Source organism: Petaurus breviceps, unplaced genomic scaffold (assembly GCF_028583685.1).
Source record: "Petaurus breviceps papuanus isolate PSGF00001 unplaced genomic scaffold, PetGlider_PUasm1.0 156, whole genome shotgun sequence".
NCBI lineage: Eukaryota > Metazoa > Chordata > Mammalia > Diprotodontia > Petauridae > Petaurus > Petaurus breviceps.
The window spans coordinates 12,123,337-12,139,090 of record NW_027185720.1 but is presented as its reverse complement, the minus strand read 5'-3'; the positions used below and the strand labels follow the sequence as shown (position 1 = coordinate 12,139,090).

Below are 15,754 nucleotides of genomic sequence, written 5' to 3'. Positions count from 1 at the left end.
GAGGGGCCGGCTGCTCGTCATGCCCGCGGGGCGTTAACTCCTCCTCACTCACTAGCCCCACCCATTTCCGGCCCTAACGGGAGACACTTCATGAGTTGCGCGCTTGCGGCGCCAAGCCCCGCCCCCTCCGCTCGCGCCATCCTCCTTTTCCCTCCCCTCTCTGGGGCAAGCGGGGGAGGCAGCTTCAGGAAGTGACGCGATCTCGACCCCGGAACGGAAGTGACGCTCGCCGTGCCCTTGACGGACGGGAGGGCAGGGCCAGGCCGGGCCGGGCCTCAGGGGGCGGAGGCGGAGGCGAAGGCAGAGGAGAGGGCCGGACGGCCGGGGTGCCCCCGCTCACTCGGGCTCGTGGCCGCGCTCGCGCCGCAGGGAGGTAGGAGGCGCGCGTGGGGAATCCCCGGGGGGGCTGGGGGTGGCGTCCAGCTTCCTCCCGGATCCGCCCGCCCTGGCGGCCCCCTTCCTTCCCCAGGCCCCGCGTTCTGCCAGGCCCCGGAGCTCTGGTTCCCCGGGGTCACGCTGTCCCTGCTCACGTGCCTGCCGTGGATCGGTGCGGACCCCTGAGCTCGGCATTCAACGCCGTGCCCATCTAACCCCTGCTTGCGTTCCCGCTGCCCGGCAGGCACTGATGCGGGCCTTCCACGTGCCAGGCTCTGGGCCGGGCCGATCTCTTAATTAGCCTGATAGCCCCCGCCCCGCCCCCCAGCCTCCAGCCTTAAGCGCCCCTCCCGCCCTCCAAGCTTGCCTAAGGCATCTCCGCAGCCCCGGCGCTCCGTGGGGAGACGTGCCTCAGTTTCCACGTCTGTAAAAGAATCCAGCCGAGGCCTCGAGCTCCTTCTAGTCCTAAATCCAACGGCCTTTGCGGGGAGCCCGCTCCATTTGATCTCCCCACTCTTTTGTCCGGGGCTCTCTGGGTCCTCGGGCCTCTTCTCGGAATTGCGCTTTTTAAATGAAGCGTGAAGGATTGCAAAGAAGCCAGCTCAATCACATTGGTTTTAAAAAACAAGATCCGCTGTGTAGGGGTGGCTTCAGACTTTTAGAGGTCGGGGGACCTCAGACACCTGACCGAAGCCCCGTCCCTCCATCCCCACAGATGGAAGAGCCAGGATTTACACAGGGTTCTCAAGCTCTCTCACCTGCCTCTGTAAAGGGAAAAGCGTCCTTATGTTGGAGGGAGATTTGTGTTCGAGTCTCCTGTGACCTGTATGCCCCAGTGCCATATCCCGCTGTTTTTTAGCCTCTAAAATGTCTCTCCCCTCCGACCCCTTCTCCCCACTCCCTCTGCTTCCACCTTGGTCCAAGCCTTCATCACCTCTGCCCAGGGTCATTACCACAGTCCTGCCTCTCCAGTCCATCCTACACAAGGCTGCCAAAGTAACTTTTCTTTGGCATAAATCAGACCGCGATTCCCTATCAGCTGTTCTGGTATCTTCTTCTTGCCTCCGAGACAGAATATAAGCCCTTTAGCTTCTAAACCCCAGTGTGATTTGGTTACAGTGGGTAGTGCAGGACTTGGAGTTAGGAAAGCAATTTCTAGCTGTGTGATCCTGGCCATCACTTACCTCTTTGCCTCAGTTTCCTCAACTGCAGAATGGGGGAGATAATCAGAGCACCTCCCTCCCAGGGTTGTTATGAGGTAACAAATGTGGAAACATTTGTTACAATGAGGTAACAAATATGTAAAGAACCTTAAAGTGCTATAGACATGCCAGCCAGATGGGCCTGACCTTCTCTCTGTCCCATCTCCTCCCTCCATGCCTTTGCCTGGGCCTGCCTGGAATGCATGCCTTTATCTCCCCACTTCACAGACTCCCTTTCCTTTGAGGCCAGAGTTCCAGCACCGTCTTCTGCAGGAAGCCTTCCCTGCCCCCCCCCCCCCCCCCCCCCGAGGCCCCCCCCCCCCCCCCCCCCCCAGCTGCCCGTGCCCTCCTTCCCACACTGCTCTGTATGTATTTGTGCCTGTTAACTTGATATTTATGCCCTGTGTGTTTTCTCTTACTTGGATTCCCCCTTCAGAATGTAAATTCCTTGCACTCCTTCATGTTCTTCTGCCCTGTCAAGGTCTGCACATAGGTGCTTAATAATATTTGTGGATCAGTTGATTGTATCTGACCTAGGTCAGGCATTTCTCCATCTGGGCTTCCGTGCCCTTGGCTGTACAAAGGAAGTTGGGATGGATGACCCCTGACGGTCCCTCCCAGGCCCCCCATCCCAGGGTCTCCTTACACTGGTCTAGGGCACTTTGTGGATTTCTCCCTCGTCCAGATGGGACGTTTGCCGTCCCTGCCTCTTATTGCTGATTCTTGCGCCCTCCCAGTGGACCAAGCTTCTCAAAGGAAGGTGCTGGGTGTGTTGGCTCTTCTTTTGTACCTAGGCCCAGCAGAGCTGATGCATAGGAGGCACCTGGCTAATCTCTGGGTTTTGGGAGTTGAGCTCTCCCTCTCATAGGGACCTCAGCAGTCCTTCTGACCCCCTCATTCTACAGATGAGCAAAGTCTGACCAAGGTCACAAAGCCAGGTCATGCTGAAGCCACAACTTCAGCCCAGACTGCACCTTTCCTCCTGTCTCTTAGTTCTTCCTTATACCCTGCCTGTTTTCATTTGCCTTCTAATTTTGCTCTTCCTTCTGCTGTTCATCCTTCTTTCCTTTTCCCTCTCCTCCTCTTTGGGTGTCCCCCTGCCTTGTATTTGGACCCCTCCAGTAGGCTTCCTCTCTGTTTCCCTTTGTTGTTTTTGGCAGCCTTGTTTCACCTCAATTGACCGCTTTCACAGACTCCCCGTTCTCTCTGTTTTTCCTCCTTGTAGATGGCCCAGCGTATGGTCCTCAGGAGATTCCTGGCCCCTGTCTTCTCCAGGAAGCTCCCTCAATGTCGCTGGGTGCCTTTTCCTCCTGAGGTTCTAGCCCAGGGCAGCCCTGCTAGACCCGCTGCTGCACCCAGTTTGCCCCGGACATTCTCTACCACCAAGATCTCCAACATTACCTTTAACGTCCAGGATGGGCCCGACTTTCAGGACAGAGTTGTCAACAGTGAGACACCAGTAGTTGTGGATTTCCATGCACAGTGAGTGTGGGCATGTGCGGAGGGTGGGGTCTTGGAGTGCTAAATCCACGGTCCCCTGAGTTCTGCCATGTTTCCAGGGCCCTGCCTCTGGAATGCTTTCCAGAATTATGCTGTTTGAATAAATGTGATTTTAAAAAAGTGTGTCCAGAGTACCATTAGAGGGCAGTGTTTGGCCTCCTGGGTTTCTAAACAGTTTGATAACCTTACAGATAAGCCTTCCATACTCCTCAGTTGTAGCTCTCCAGAGCTGGGAGACACCTGTGAAAATTCATCAGCGCCTTCTCAGTGGTTGGACTCTAGATGGAAATGGCCTTGGCAAGATGTTGGTCATGTGTTTGCTTGTTTGGTTTTTTTTTTTTTTTTTTTTTTTTGCATTTAAAGCACCCCTGGCTCCCTTCAAAGCCTGGCCTGATTTCTTTATGATCCCTGGCTGCAGTCAGCTGATGGGGAGTCCATTAGACCCCTCTTAGTGAGATTTGGAAGTGCTCATGATTTAGAACCTGGGAGGCCTCCTGGAGTCTTCATCTCTGCCATTCTCTTTCAGTTTTGTTCTCTGACTCACTCTCTTCCTCATTTTTTCGGGATTGGGCTCTGAGGGTTCTTTGATTGAAGTCCCTGAATCCCAGGGCTTGATGAGTGCTTGGAGGTGAGACGGTGGTTTGCAGAAGCTGTAATAAGCCATCCCCAGAGGAAGGGTTGTGTTTGGTGAGAGGCCTTTTCCCCCAGCCCTCTTCCTCAGCTACCCCAGGCCACTGCCAGTGATGGGGAACTTAGAGCTCTTGGACCACAGCAATTGCTTCCTTTTTTATGCATCTTGTGCTGCTTGGGGCTCACTAACTGAACCTAGCCTCTCTCCCGGTGTTGGAGGTAAACTGAGAAAGGTAAAGCCAGCTCTTGAGGAGCCCTGTTCATTCCCGATCAGAGGCCAAGGCTTAGTCATCACCTTCTAGCAGTCAGCCCAGGCACCTTTCCTGGTAAAATTCTGGTCCTGCTTCCCAGGACAAACATTCTCTCATGAGAGAGATGTATTTAAATGGAGATCCACTGAGGATTCCTTGAAGCTGAGACTTGTTGCTGGGTTTTCCTTATCTCATTTTAGACACCTCTTTTTCAAAGGCTCCATGGAGAATTTTTTATTTTTTCATCCCTGTCACATCCCAATAAGCCTGCCTGCCCCTGGTCACCACAACCCTCCCTCAAAGCAGTAGAAGCAGGGAGAGTGAGACCAGCCATGTCTGACAGAGATGCTTCCTTTCCTCCCCTTCTTGAGGTGGTGTGGCCCCTGCAAGATCTTGGGGCCGCGGTTAGAGAAAATGGTGGCAAAGCAGGAGGGAAAGGTGCTGATGGCCAAGGTGGACATTGACGACAACACAGACCTCGCCATTGAGTATGAGGTATGAAACGGGTGCCAGCAGTGACCCTGGAAGCCCAACACCCAGACCCTCCAGCTCCCCTGCACTGCGGGGTGGGGTGGGTGGTCTGGCTTCATCCCCCTGCCCTGGACAGAAATACCAGTTAGAGGCTTTGAGGTTCTTGGTGTTCTTGCTTTAGGCATCAGGGCCACTGTGTCAAACCTTTCTAGACTGACCTTTGTGAAGGCCTAAAACTGCTCTGAGAAAGGAGTGGATGAGCTGGCCTCTGGGAGCTGCAGCAGCTCTAACTCTGAGAGCCTCGGACATGTCCCTCTCTCATGACCTCCCTTCAGGAGGATGCCCTTCTGAGATGTTTCAGGGCTTCCTTGGAAGGGTTGGATAAAAGAGTACGCACACCACTCACTCTTCCTGCCACTTCTCTGAACAAAATCTTGTATCATTTTGTAAAGACCATTCATTGATCCCCAGAGACAGATCTCCCCAAATGCCCCCTGGAGCGGCAGAGATTCAGACGACCATTGCCCCCTGCACAGTCAAGGAGCCCACCAGGAGCCTCAGGGTCCTGGGGGAGCTATCCCATGATAGTCTGTGTGTCTCCACTGGGCTGTGGAGGGACTGTGGGTAGGCCTGGGGCAGTGATCAGTATAGGGGGAAGCAACAAGCCGGGGGATCTGAGTCCCCGAGCTTCAGCCTGGTGGTTTGTTCAGGGCAGATGGCTGAGATCCCACATCCAGCAGAAGGATCCTTCTTGATTCCTCTCTCCCTCCCTGCTCAGTCTTTTATCTTCCCTTTTTCTGGTGAAATGAGATGAATCTCAGCTCACAGACCCAAAGCTTTCTGAAAATCATGTGATTTTGGCATTGGAAGAAATAGAGTCCAGATCTATGATTTCACTGAGGTAGAGAACCCTTGCACAAGTAAACGCCCTCTGCCAGTCTAGGTTGGCACCTTCTTTGAGATTTACAGCCTTAGAGAGTTGCAGAATTCACAGCTTAAGGGCTTACCCAAGAGTTCAGGTTGTCCCATCTCTGAGACTGACTATCCATTGCACCACATCTCTGACAGTTGGTGCCCCCAGCTTCTTCCTGATCTCACAGAGGGAAACTTAATGCCATTCAGAGAAGCCTCTTAGACGTGAGGGTTCATTTCTGGTCATTAGGAAGGTCTTCCTTCAGCTGAACTGAAATCGGCTTTCCCCATAACTGCCCATTGCTCCTGGTTCCTCCCTCTCAGACCAGGCTGAGATGCATGATTAACATGTTAAGCAGAGTTCCTTGATTTCTGGGATTTAGGTGCATTTCCACAGACTCTCCTAGATCTTCCCTCCTCCCCCTCCCCCCATCCTCAGATACATTCATTTATTCTCTGAGACCAAAGCCCACTCCCCTGCCCCCACAATTGATGTAGCCCTGGCCAACTGCCCAACTTCAGATTTCACAATCCTCAGCAGATTGGGGGGGGAGGGCAGAGCAGAGGGGAGGGAGGCCCCCTCCAAGCTTTGGAATGTGCATACATTCTTTGCCTTGTGTTTCAGCATGCCCCCTGGGCTCCAGGCTGTCCTGACTACACATAGCCCACATCCCTCAAGTGTTTCTTGCTTCCAGAACCAGTCCCTTTCTCATATTTTCTCTGAATAAAGCAACAACTTCTTTTCTCTTTGTTATTCCTGTTGTCCTGCCCTTTGCCCTCTCCCTCCACTTCCCTTGGTTTTGGAATTGGTGAAATTGCCTTTCCCAACTCAACAGGACTCTGTTGTGGCTGGTGGCCAACTAGAGATAGGAGCAGAGAGAACCTGGGCTGCAGGCAGATTTAAGATCCTGATCGTTCCCAAACTTCTCCTTACCTTCAAGCTTTGAGCTGTTCAAAGCCTTCCTTTTACCCAACATAGACTAACTACTTAGGATCGTCTTAAAAGGGTTGATCCAAAGCCCAGACTTGTTTTCTCATCATAGATCATCAGAAAAGAGAAATCTCCCAGTCCCCACACTCCTTCCTCGCCACCCCACACACATACTTTTTGTGATGTCGGTGTAGGGATCACTGGACAGGGCATACTCCCTTCACAAGGCCATCTGGCAGCTCAGCTCTGACTGTGAGTGTTAGAGCGTGTTGGGGGCTGCCCGGGCTCACACAGCCCAAAGCTGCTGACATAGGACTTCTGGGACCTCTCTCCACAAGGCCAGGCACTGGCCCGGGCCATCATGGTTTCTTCTGAAGTTTGTGTTGTGACTGTGGAAAGCCTCTGCTCCTCCTCCCTGTGGAAGAGAGTGCTAGCTGTGGCTCCTGCTTCCCAAGCCCCTAAGTGTCACAAGAACATTTGTCATCGCCATCTTAGGTGGAGAGAGCCCAGGGATTGGTCCCATTTTCCAGAATAGGAAACTTGAGATCTCTGGTAGGTGAAGGACTTGCCCACCAGCGCTTGATGCTGGGTTTCTCTTAGCCCCCTCTCCATTATACCAGGATGCCTCTGGTCCCTCTGGATCTAGGGATTGTGAGCCAGATGCGCAGGGTTTGGATGGGTCTCCCTGTTCTGCCCCTTACCCAGAGTGGAGCCCAGTCCTGCAGAGGAAGCTGTGGTGGAAGCTTTGGGGCCATCCTGAGCAGGGCAGGGCCCATGCAGGGATGAGGGGGCTGCAGCCACTTTTTTAAAGTCCCGGAAGTGCTACCCGGCACTGCCTTCTCTTCTCAGCAGAGAGCCTCAAGCAGGAGAGAGAACAGAGGTGGGATTGCAGGGGACTGGCCTTTTCTCAGTTGTAGTAATTCCTACGAGCCCTCCTGTTCCAAGGGTGTTGATAAAGTACATGCAGCTGTTCGTTTGGAAAAGACATGAGATTTAGTGTTCTACTTCCCACTCATTGCTCTGCAAGGACCCCATGTTGATCTCAGACCTTGCTTTCAGTCGGATGCTGCTTCTGTGTTCTTGTGCTAATTCAGCTCTAGCTAGGGTCTGTATTAGAGCACTCGGGATGGGTGGGTACACCCCGCAGGGCTGCAGTTAGAGCTCTGTGCCCAGGGCAGCAGGACAGGGCTGACCCCTGAACCCAGTTGCAGGGAAGTCTCATTAAGGGCTAAGTGTAGAGCACTAGTGGTTGACATTTCATCACTTCCTAGAGCAAACATGCTGCCCCATGATGCTCATCACCTGTGGAGTAGTCTGGGAAAGACTGATTGGCTGAGGAAGCCGAATCTGGGCTAGGGTGACTAAGCAGGCGGGAGAGGCTGGGCTCTGAGCTTGCATCTTCTTCCTCCAGGCTCAGTGGTCTCCTCTCCCTGCAGTTAATCAGGTCTTGGGCTGGGTTTGTCATTAATTTTTATTTACTTATTTCTTTTTAGTTTTCAGCATTCATTTCCACAAAATTCTGAGTTATAGATTTTCTCGGCCTTGGTCTGTTTTAAGTGATCTCAGTGCCCGGGGAATGTGAACGATTGGGTTCTGCCAGCGTCCCCACCTGGCATTTCAGGCGAGAGCTTTCCCACCCGAGTGACAGAGTAGATTGAAGGATCGTGTCTAGTCAGTTTTTCCTTCAGATGCCAGTGAGCAGGGAAATGACTAGCTCCAGACCTGGATTGGAATGGAGACTATCAGAGATGGAAGCCTGGCCTTGGAGGCCGGAGGGCCTGAATTCGATTCCCACTCCTGCTGGTTACTAGCCGTACAGTGAGGTTATATGAAGCGGCGCCTTCCATCGACCAGTCCCGTGTTCCTGGAGCCTTAGGACGCAGAATCTTAGCTCTTCACATAGGAAACCGAGGCCCCAAGAAGGGGCAGAGGAGATCATGTCATGACAAAGGCACAGGGCCATCCCCAGGACCCCCGCCCCGTCATCTTCTGGATACCCTGGAGGTGGTCACCATCCTCACGTTTGACTATAAATCACAGGATCTCCTCTTTGGAAGGACTTGGGTCTTCAGCCCTTGTGGTCCCTTCTCCAGGAGGAGCTGGGGGAGAGGTCATTGACTGCCTCAGACTACCACTAGAGGGTGCCCAAGAGCAAGCCAGTGAGCCCACTGAGAACCAAGCTTGAGACATGTCTCCCTGGATCAGCATCTGCAGCCTTTTTTGGTCATTGGTTGTGCAGGGAAGAGGGGTGGGGCACGTGCAGCCTTCTTGGCACTTTAAGTGCCCACCCACCCAATCATGTGCTTGGGAGAGCTCTGTGAAGCCTAGAATGGAAACAGCAGAGGGGTGGGGTTGGGGGCCTGAGGATGGCCAACACTGCCTGGGACTTCAGAGCCTTTGTGCTCCCCCCAGCTCTTTGGGGTTTCAGGCCCTCCCTCCTCGAAGACTTGGCTAGTCTCAGCTGCCTCCTCTGTATTTTGGGATTGCTTTCAGTTAATGTGTAAGAAGTAGAGTTAGCCATGTTTCAAAGGATTAGGCAAAAGTTGTCCCAGCCAAAGAGTAGGCTCAAGGCCTCAGCCTGTCCTGGGCGATGGCTGTTTGGGATGTCTTTCTGCCCAACAGTTGGGCCATATTCCATCATTCAGGTACCTCACAAACAATCATGGGGCTTTGGGGGGCTTTCCTGAACATGAGTAGTCTAAAAACTTTCCCAACCAAACGCACCTTGTCCTGTGGTTTTTTATAAAACTGGGCAAATCACAGGACACCGAGGTGATATTGTTGAATAAACGTGCTAGGATTTAGGCATAGAAACGAGTGTTTTCCCTTATCTCACCAAGGTTACCGTTGTTCAGTTTGGGGCCTCCTCTGGGTTGACCAAGGTCATTTCTGAGATTGTAAGGACCATGCTCCTAAGCTTGAAGCGCATTCTTTGGAATACCCTTGGTAGGCTCCAGTCTTTGCCTTTTGAGGGATTACTAGGTATCACAGGTTTGTTGGGGAAAGTGGGAATCCAGCTGATTACAGCCCTGGGTCAGAAAAGAGGGATGACTGTAATGAGGCTGATTTTTACATACGGTTCATGGGCTGCCTTGGAGGAGGAGGAGGCCCCAGACTTCAGCTGTGTCACCTTCATGAAGTGATCACAGAGCCTCCTTGAAACATTAAAATTCCCACTATGTGAAAGGCGGCATTGGAGCAGACGCTGGGTATATACAGAGATAAAATCTCATAGTCCTTGCCCTCCAGCAGCTCACAGCTGAGTTCTTTACCTGAACTGCATGAAGCTGTTTTTAAAATATTTTGATGACTAGTTCAGCATCACTGGTTTCCTTTGTGTGCCTCAGTATTTATTCTGAGCAGGGCTCCACAGGCCTTTTCTTCAGCCTGACCGCCCAAGGGTCCAGGGCACACATAGGTCTAGCAGATGGTTTGGAAGGGCACCGTTCGCCTGAATGTCTAACTCCTAAGGTATTTAACTCATCTGCTTACTTCGCACCTACTACATGTGTGAGGGAAAGCAAACGTTCCCGTTGGGCCTTTTGTTCTTCAGCATGCAGGCTCCAGAAAGGCAGGTTTGTGTCTCTTGTAGCTACCTTATGGATCTCACAGTAATAGCTTGAGAATGTGTAGCACGCCGCCGCTGGCCAAGGCATTATTTGGATCTTCATAACAACCTAGTGAGTTAGGAGGTGACAGTGTTGTCTCCGTTTTACAGATGAGTCACCTGAAGCTCAGGAAGGTACAGGGATTTATAGAGGGTCGTGTAGCTAGTAAGTGACAGGGCCAGGGGTGCTGCTCTGGGCCACGCCACCACCTAGGCAGCTGTGTGGGACCAGGCGCACCATCTCAATGAAAGCCTTGCCTGGGTCATTTCTGTATGGCCGTTCTTCTCCGTTCCCAAGGAGCCTCACTGAATCTTCCTTTTCCTCGCTCCTCTAACACCCAGGATTTGGGAAGACTTTTCTATGGATTCCTCATCCAGCTTTGAATTCTAGGGTCTGTTTTGGTTCCCAGTGATGATCTCTACTTCTGTCACTCTGACCTCACATTATACAGCCTACAGAACATCAAGAAAACTCAGTCAAGTACTGCACCAAGGTCTTTGAGCCCTGTCTGCATTCTCTCCCCCATCCCCCATCCTGCAGCTATTTTTTGTAGTGGGAGTTATTTTCATCTCTGCTATGCCTTTGGCCAAACCACTGGGTGATGAGTCAGAATGTGGTTTTTTCAGGGGGAAGGGTAAATCCTGGGAGTTTGAATGGAAAGTATTTTTCCACTGGGGAAACCCCAGAGCTCAGAGATGTTCTTGCCCCAGTGGCACTTCTCAAAGGAAGGAACCTCATTCTGTTCCAGCCCTGGTGGTAGCCTTGAGCATTGCTGTCCTAGAGAGCCCCAGCACTCTCCACCCCATAGCACTCTTAGCCCCCCAGACTAGGAATCAGCAGGCATTCTCTGGCCTTGAAATAATGTCATCTCCTCTATCCCCCCTTGCCCCCACCCCTTCCAGGTTTCTGCTGTGCCAACTGTGCTGGCCATCAAGAATGGGGACGTGGTGGACAAGTTTGTGGGCATCAAAGATGAAGACCAGCTGGAGGCTTTCCTCAAGAAGCTTATTGGCTGCTGAGCTGGGCCTGCTTCTGTTCCCCTGAGGTCCTCCTAGAAGAACTCTAGTCCTTTCCAGTCCCTACCTGTCTAGCCCCTCCTTGGCCCATCCTGCATCTTTCTGGGGAAGGGTTCTTCATCTCTAAACTTGGGAACCAAGAGCATTTCCCAGTGATGTGACTTCAGAGGGCTGGTCCTTAGGGAAGTGGTGCTTCTGCTGACCATGGGAGAGAGGGCTGGGGATGGGGGCTTGGAGTGTTGTCGATCTCCCGTGCTTGATCCCTACCACCAAGCCCACCCTAACCTAGGCCCCAGAGGAGACTGGAGAGGGACCGGTTTCAGCAGGACTGCTTAATAGTAGGGTCACCCTGTTTTGACTGTGAAATTTTTATCCTTGTGCTTTATTACAGAGGCTCTGTGACCCTGTGCCTGACCTACTTGCCACATTTTCTCCTCTGATGCTGTTTTGTAAAAGAAAAGAGAGAGTTATACATACATATGTATATGTACATACATGTATATGTATGAGGAGTTCTCTCATTTTTTTGTAGGTCTGTAATAAAGAGAGCTTTACTGATCACTTCTACCTACCTCTGTGAAGAACAGACCCCGTGGTACACCCTGAAATTTCCTAGTGACCATCAGCATCTATGAGAGACTCCCCTCGCTTCCCCTTTCCTTTCCAACTCACTACAAGGGGGTGAGAGCAGGAGCTGGCCCTGGGGAGGAGGGGAGGAGCTCTGTAAAGCTCTTTAGGCTGGATGAGCCCTAAAGCCCTGCCTTAGCATCAGAGTCCTCCAGCTTTATGAGCGGGAGGTGTGACTGTGGACTAATCAAACAAATAAAACTAGGGCTAAGCAGCAGAAACACTTTGCATCCTTTTGGAGCGATCCACTTTAACCCTTTCTTGGGCTGGCCTCTAGTCTTTGTTTCCTTATCTGGTTGGTTTCCTGCCTTGTTTACAAAAGTATGCAGCATCCCCCCACCCCTTCTTTTCCCCCTCTCTGCTTCCTTCATTAAATCGAGACAAGCCCACCACCAATGGCCTTGCTTTCTATCTCGGTTTGTTGGTCGCCATCCCTTCCCCTCCCGCCTTGGGAGGTTCTCTAATGAGATCTATCTGGCCTTGCAGTGAACCTCACGAGGGACCCCTTCCAGGGCAGACAGACTTACTTGGGGGGCCCCTGCTGCCCTCCAGTGAAGCTGGCTTCTAGTAATGGAGAGCACTTATTCTCAGAGCATTGGGCTGCTGCTGCTGCAGCCCAGAATATCACAGACCGAGACCAGGAAGAGACATGAATTAGCCAGCTCCCTGAAGAGATTGGCCCGTGGTCATAGAAGTAGGGAGTGACAGGGGCAGGATCTCTGTGAGGTACTTTCCATTCCACTTGCCTGCTTATCTGATGTTCACCCTTGACTGAGTTACAGGTGGTTTTTATTTTAGTTGCTTATGGGTGGGAACTGTAACAGTTCATAATAGTATTGGCCTTGGAGTCAGACCTGACCTTGGATCCTGCCTCAGATGCCACCTGGGTGACCCTGGACGAGTCACTTCACTTCTGTCTGCTTCAGTTTCCTCGTGTAAAGTGAGGGGGTTGGACTTGAATCTCTAAGGTTTCTATCAGCTCTAGATCTATGATCCTGTAAACTGTGGTGCCAAGAATGTAACTGAAAATTGTGTGCCCAAGTCTAATTTTTACCTAAGGGACACCATAGAATGGGGGGGGGGGGGGCGCATGCTCTAAATGGTTTGCAAATGGCTGTTAAGATTCTAGGGTCATCATGGAACCTCTAGAGAGAACTACAGTATAGAAAGTTTAGGGAGGGGAAAAGCCAGCAGAAGCTGTGTTGCATAGACGCTGGAAGAGGAGCAAGGTCAGCTCTAGCTTCTAGCCCAGTCTTAAGCCTGTAGGGGAATGACCAGGGCAAAGGATCCCAGGCCATGAAGGAGCCTATAGTTCTGTCCCTCTGAACCAGGAGTTTTCTAGGTGACAGAGTGCAGCAGTACTTTGAATCACCAAATGGGGCAAGCCCACAGATGTGTTGGCCAGACCTAAACCCAGATCAGGAAGTCGCAAAACAGACCAAGAGGGCAGAAATCAAATTGTGCTTTGGGTCAGACCACTTTAAGATCACTGAAAACTTGTAAGTCTGCAGCTTGAGCTGTCCCTGAGAACCTGAAATAAAACATCAGTAGAAGAGAAATGAAGATGCTGGAGGAAAAAAGAAAAGAAATGAGAGCTATGGAAAAAAGATTTAAAAAGGAAATTAACATCTTTGAGTTACAAAACCTTGCCCGAGCAACACACTTTTTGAAAATTTGGGTGGACCAAATAGAAGCTAGTGACTTAAAGCAACAAGAAATGCCAAAGTCAAAAAGCTGAGGAAAAAAAAAATAGAAAAAGTATCTCATAGCAAAAATATTGACTTAGAAACAATGAAGGAGAGATCATTAAAAGATGAGTAGATTACCTCGGTCCTCACCAAAAAATAGCCTAGAAACCATATTGTAGGAAATTGTAAAACTGCCCAGATCTCTTAGAATCAGTTCAATGTAGATAGAATCCATTGGTCACTTCCTGAAACCCCAAAATGAAAACTAAGACCAGTAGAGCCAAAATCCAGAGTTTCTGGATCAAAGGAAAAATACCACAAGCGACCAGAAAGAATGAATTAAAATTCTGAGAATCTTGTCAGGATTACAGTTTAGCAGGGACCGTTGTAAAGGAGCGGTGAGCTTGGAACATGATATTCCAGAAGGCCAAGGATATAGTCTTACAACCAAGAACTAGTGAAACTGGGTATAATCCTGTTTCGGGGAATGGGGGTAGGGATGTGCTAGGAGATGAGAGGAACACACCTTTAATGAAATAGAGGATTTTCAAACATTCCCGAAGAAAAGACCAGAACTGTGGGTAAGCGCTAATACTGAAGTTGAAAGAAACGTGATGGAACAATCATAAAGCTACATGTATCCCCTTCAGAACTTTGATCATGTGGAAAATGTAGACTAGATACAGAGTTGGGGAGTATTTCTGTTATGTCTTAATCTTCAAAGAAGAATGGGAAGGTAACAACTATTAGCAGTGACCATGTACTTTACAAATATTATTTCATTTGGTTCTCACAACAACCGTGGGAGGGAGGTGCTGTTACCATTCCCAATTTTACAGTTAAGGAAACTGAGGCAAATAGGTTGTGACTTGCCCAGGATCACATGGCTAATATGTGTTGAGGCAGGATTTGAATTCAGGTCTTCCTGACTCGAGGCCCAGCACCGTGCCACCTAGCTGCATTAGTAGAAATGGGAAAGGAGAAGATGCTGCAAAAAGAGGGAAGGAAGCAGAATGGGGAAATTATCTCATAATTGGAGGGTACAAATAGAAATCTATACAAAGAGGAAGGAGTGTAGCATGTATGTGACACCTGAACCTCATTTTCGTCTGAACTGGTCAAAGGAGGGTACAGAAGGTGCAGAAATACATTTCACTCAATGGGGCAAGGGAGAAGGAGGAGAGAAATAGGAAAGAATGGGTCCAAAGCAAAACAAACTCTAATGATGTACAAACATTAATAGCAGTTATTTCTGCAGCGGCAAAAGATTGAAAATGTAGTGCCCCCAAACTGGGGAGTGATTGAACAGGTGACAGCATGTGACTGATGAAATACCATTATGCTTTTAAAAATGGAGATGGGATAGTTTCAAAGAAACCTGGCAATACCTGTATGAAGTGAGGGGGAGTGAAGTGGGCAGAATCAAATTGGGAAAACAATTTACACAAGATGACAGCAACATCCTAAAAACAACTCGAAAAGACTTAGGAGCTCTGATCAGTACAGAGAACTCCTGAGGAAACATGTCTGTCATCTCTAGATACGGAGGCAGGCGATAGACTGAGATCACACATGGAGACTTTTTTTGACATGATCAATGCAGAATTTGTTTTGTTAGACTATACACATTTGTAACAGAGGTCTTGATATTCTCCTTCAGTGAGGGTGGAGGAGTGGAAAAGGGAGAAGACAGATTTTTGCTGATTGGGAAAAAAAATAGGAAGAGGAGGGAATGTACTGGAATGTGGTCAACAACCATTTTTGACCTCTATCTAGTACCGTGAGTGAGGTTAAAGAGTCTCTAAGGGGACCACAGGCAGGCCTGAGAAGTGAAGAGGACAGAGAGAAGGTAGAAAAGAGAGGGAGCTGCAGACAACTGACCCCTATTGTCCCGTACAAGCCTGTATGAAAGGGTGCTGCCCAAGCCAAGCCAGAAGGGAGAGTCTGGCTATTCAGTTTCTCTTGGGATAGAGAACCTCAGGATTCTGTTTAGACAATCCTATTCTGTCCATGCCCCCCTATGAATTGGCTGCTGGAGCCTCCCGGTGTTTGCCCAGGTCACTTGGGAGTATGCCTACCTGAGGAGGGGAGGGGATAAGGGGCTGGGCCAGAGATTGGCCCAATGTACTCTGCATAGTGAGCCTGACTCAGGGAGTGGCATGCTTTACTAACAGACACTAACAAAATTTATTATTGAACAACTCCCTTTTTCTCTGGTATTTAACTCTCAAGCATCCTATGAGTTAGTGCAGGGGTTAACCCTTTATTACAGATGAGGAAACTGAGGTGCCACGAGTCTTGCCTAGGGCCACACAGCTAGTAAACTGCAACACCAGGGTCTCCTGCCCTGCCCCTCTCCATGCCCACTGCTCTCCACACCACACGACATGCCCCTCCCAGGGGCCATCTCCACTCCTCCTGATCTCTGTCTTGCCCCTGCACCCAGATGGCTCTGGAGGAGAAAGTGAGGCCAGTGACTCTGCACAGCCTGCCTCATTGAAATCCAATTCACTTGCAAGTCCTGGCATCACCTTCCTGATGTC

The 15,754-nt window shown here is 50.5% G+C and overlaps 1 protein-coding gene across 1 annotated transcript; it reads left to right on the top strand.

Annotated features, from left to right (window-relative positions):
* The first annotated feature begins 209 nt into the window (after positions 1-209).
* Positions 210-11,919, top strand: TXN2 (thioredoxin 2). The gene is made up of 5 exons (XM_069082064.1): positions 210-373; positions 2,803-3,059; positions 4,330-4,453; positions 10,783-10,925; positions 11,288-11,919. The coding sequence occupies exons 2-4, from the start codon at positions 2,803-2,805 to the stop codon at positions 10,897-10,899; spliced, it is 498 nt and encodes a 165-aa protein (XP_068938165.1). The 5' UTR covers positions 210-373; the 3' UTR covers positions 10,900-10,925; positions 11,288-11,919.
* Positions 11,920-15,754: the final 3,835 nt, after the last annotated feature.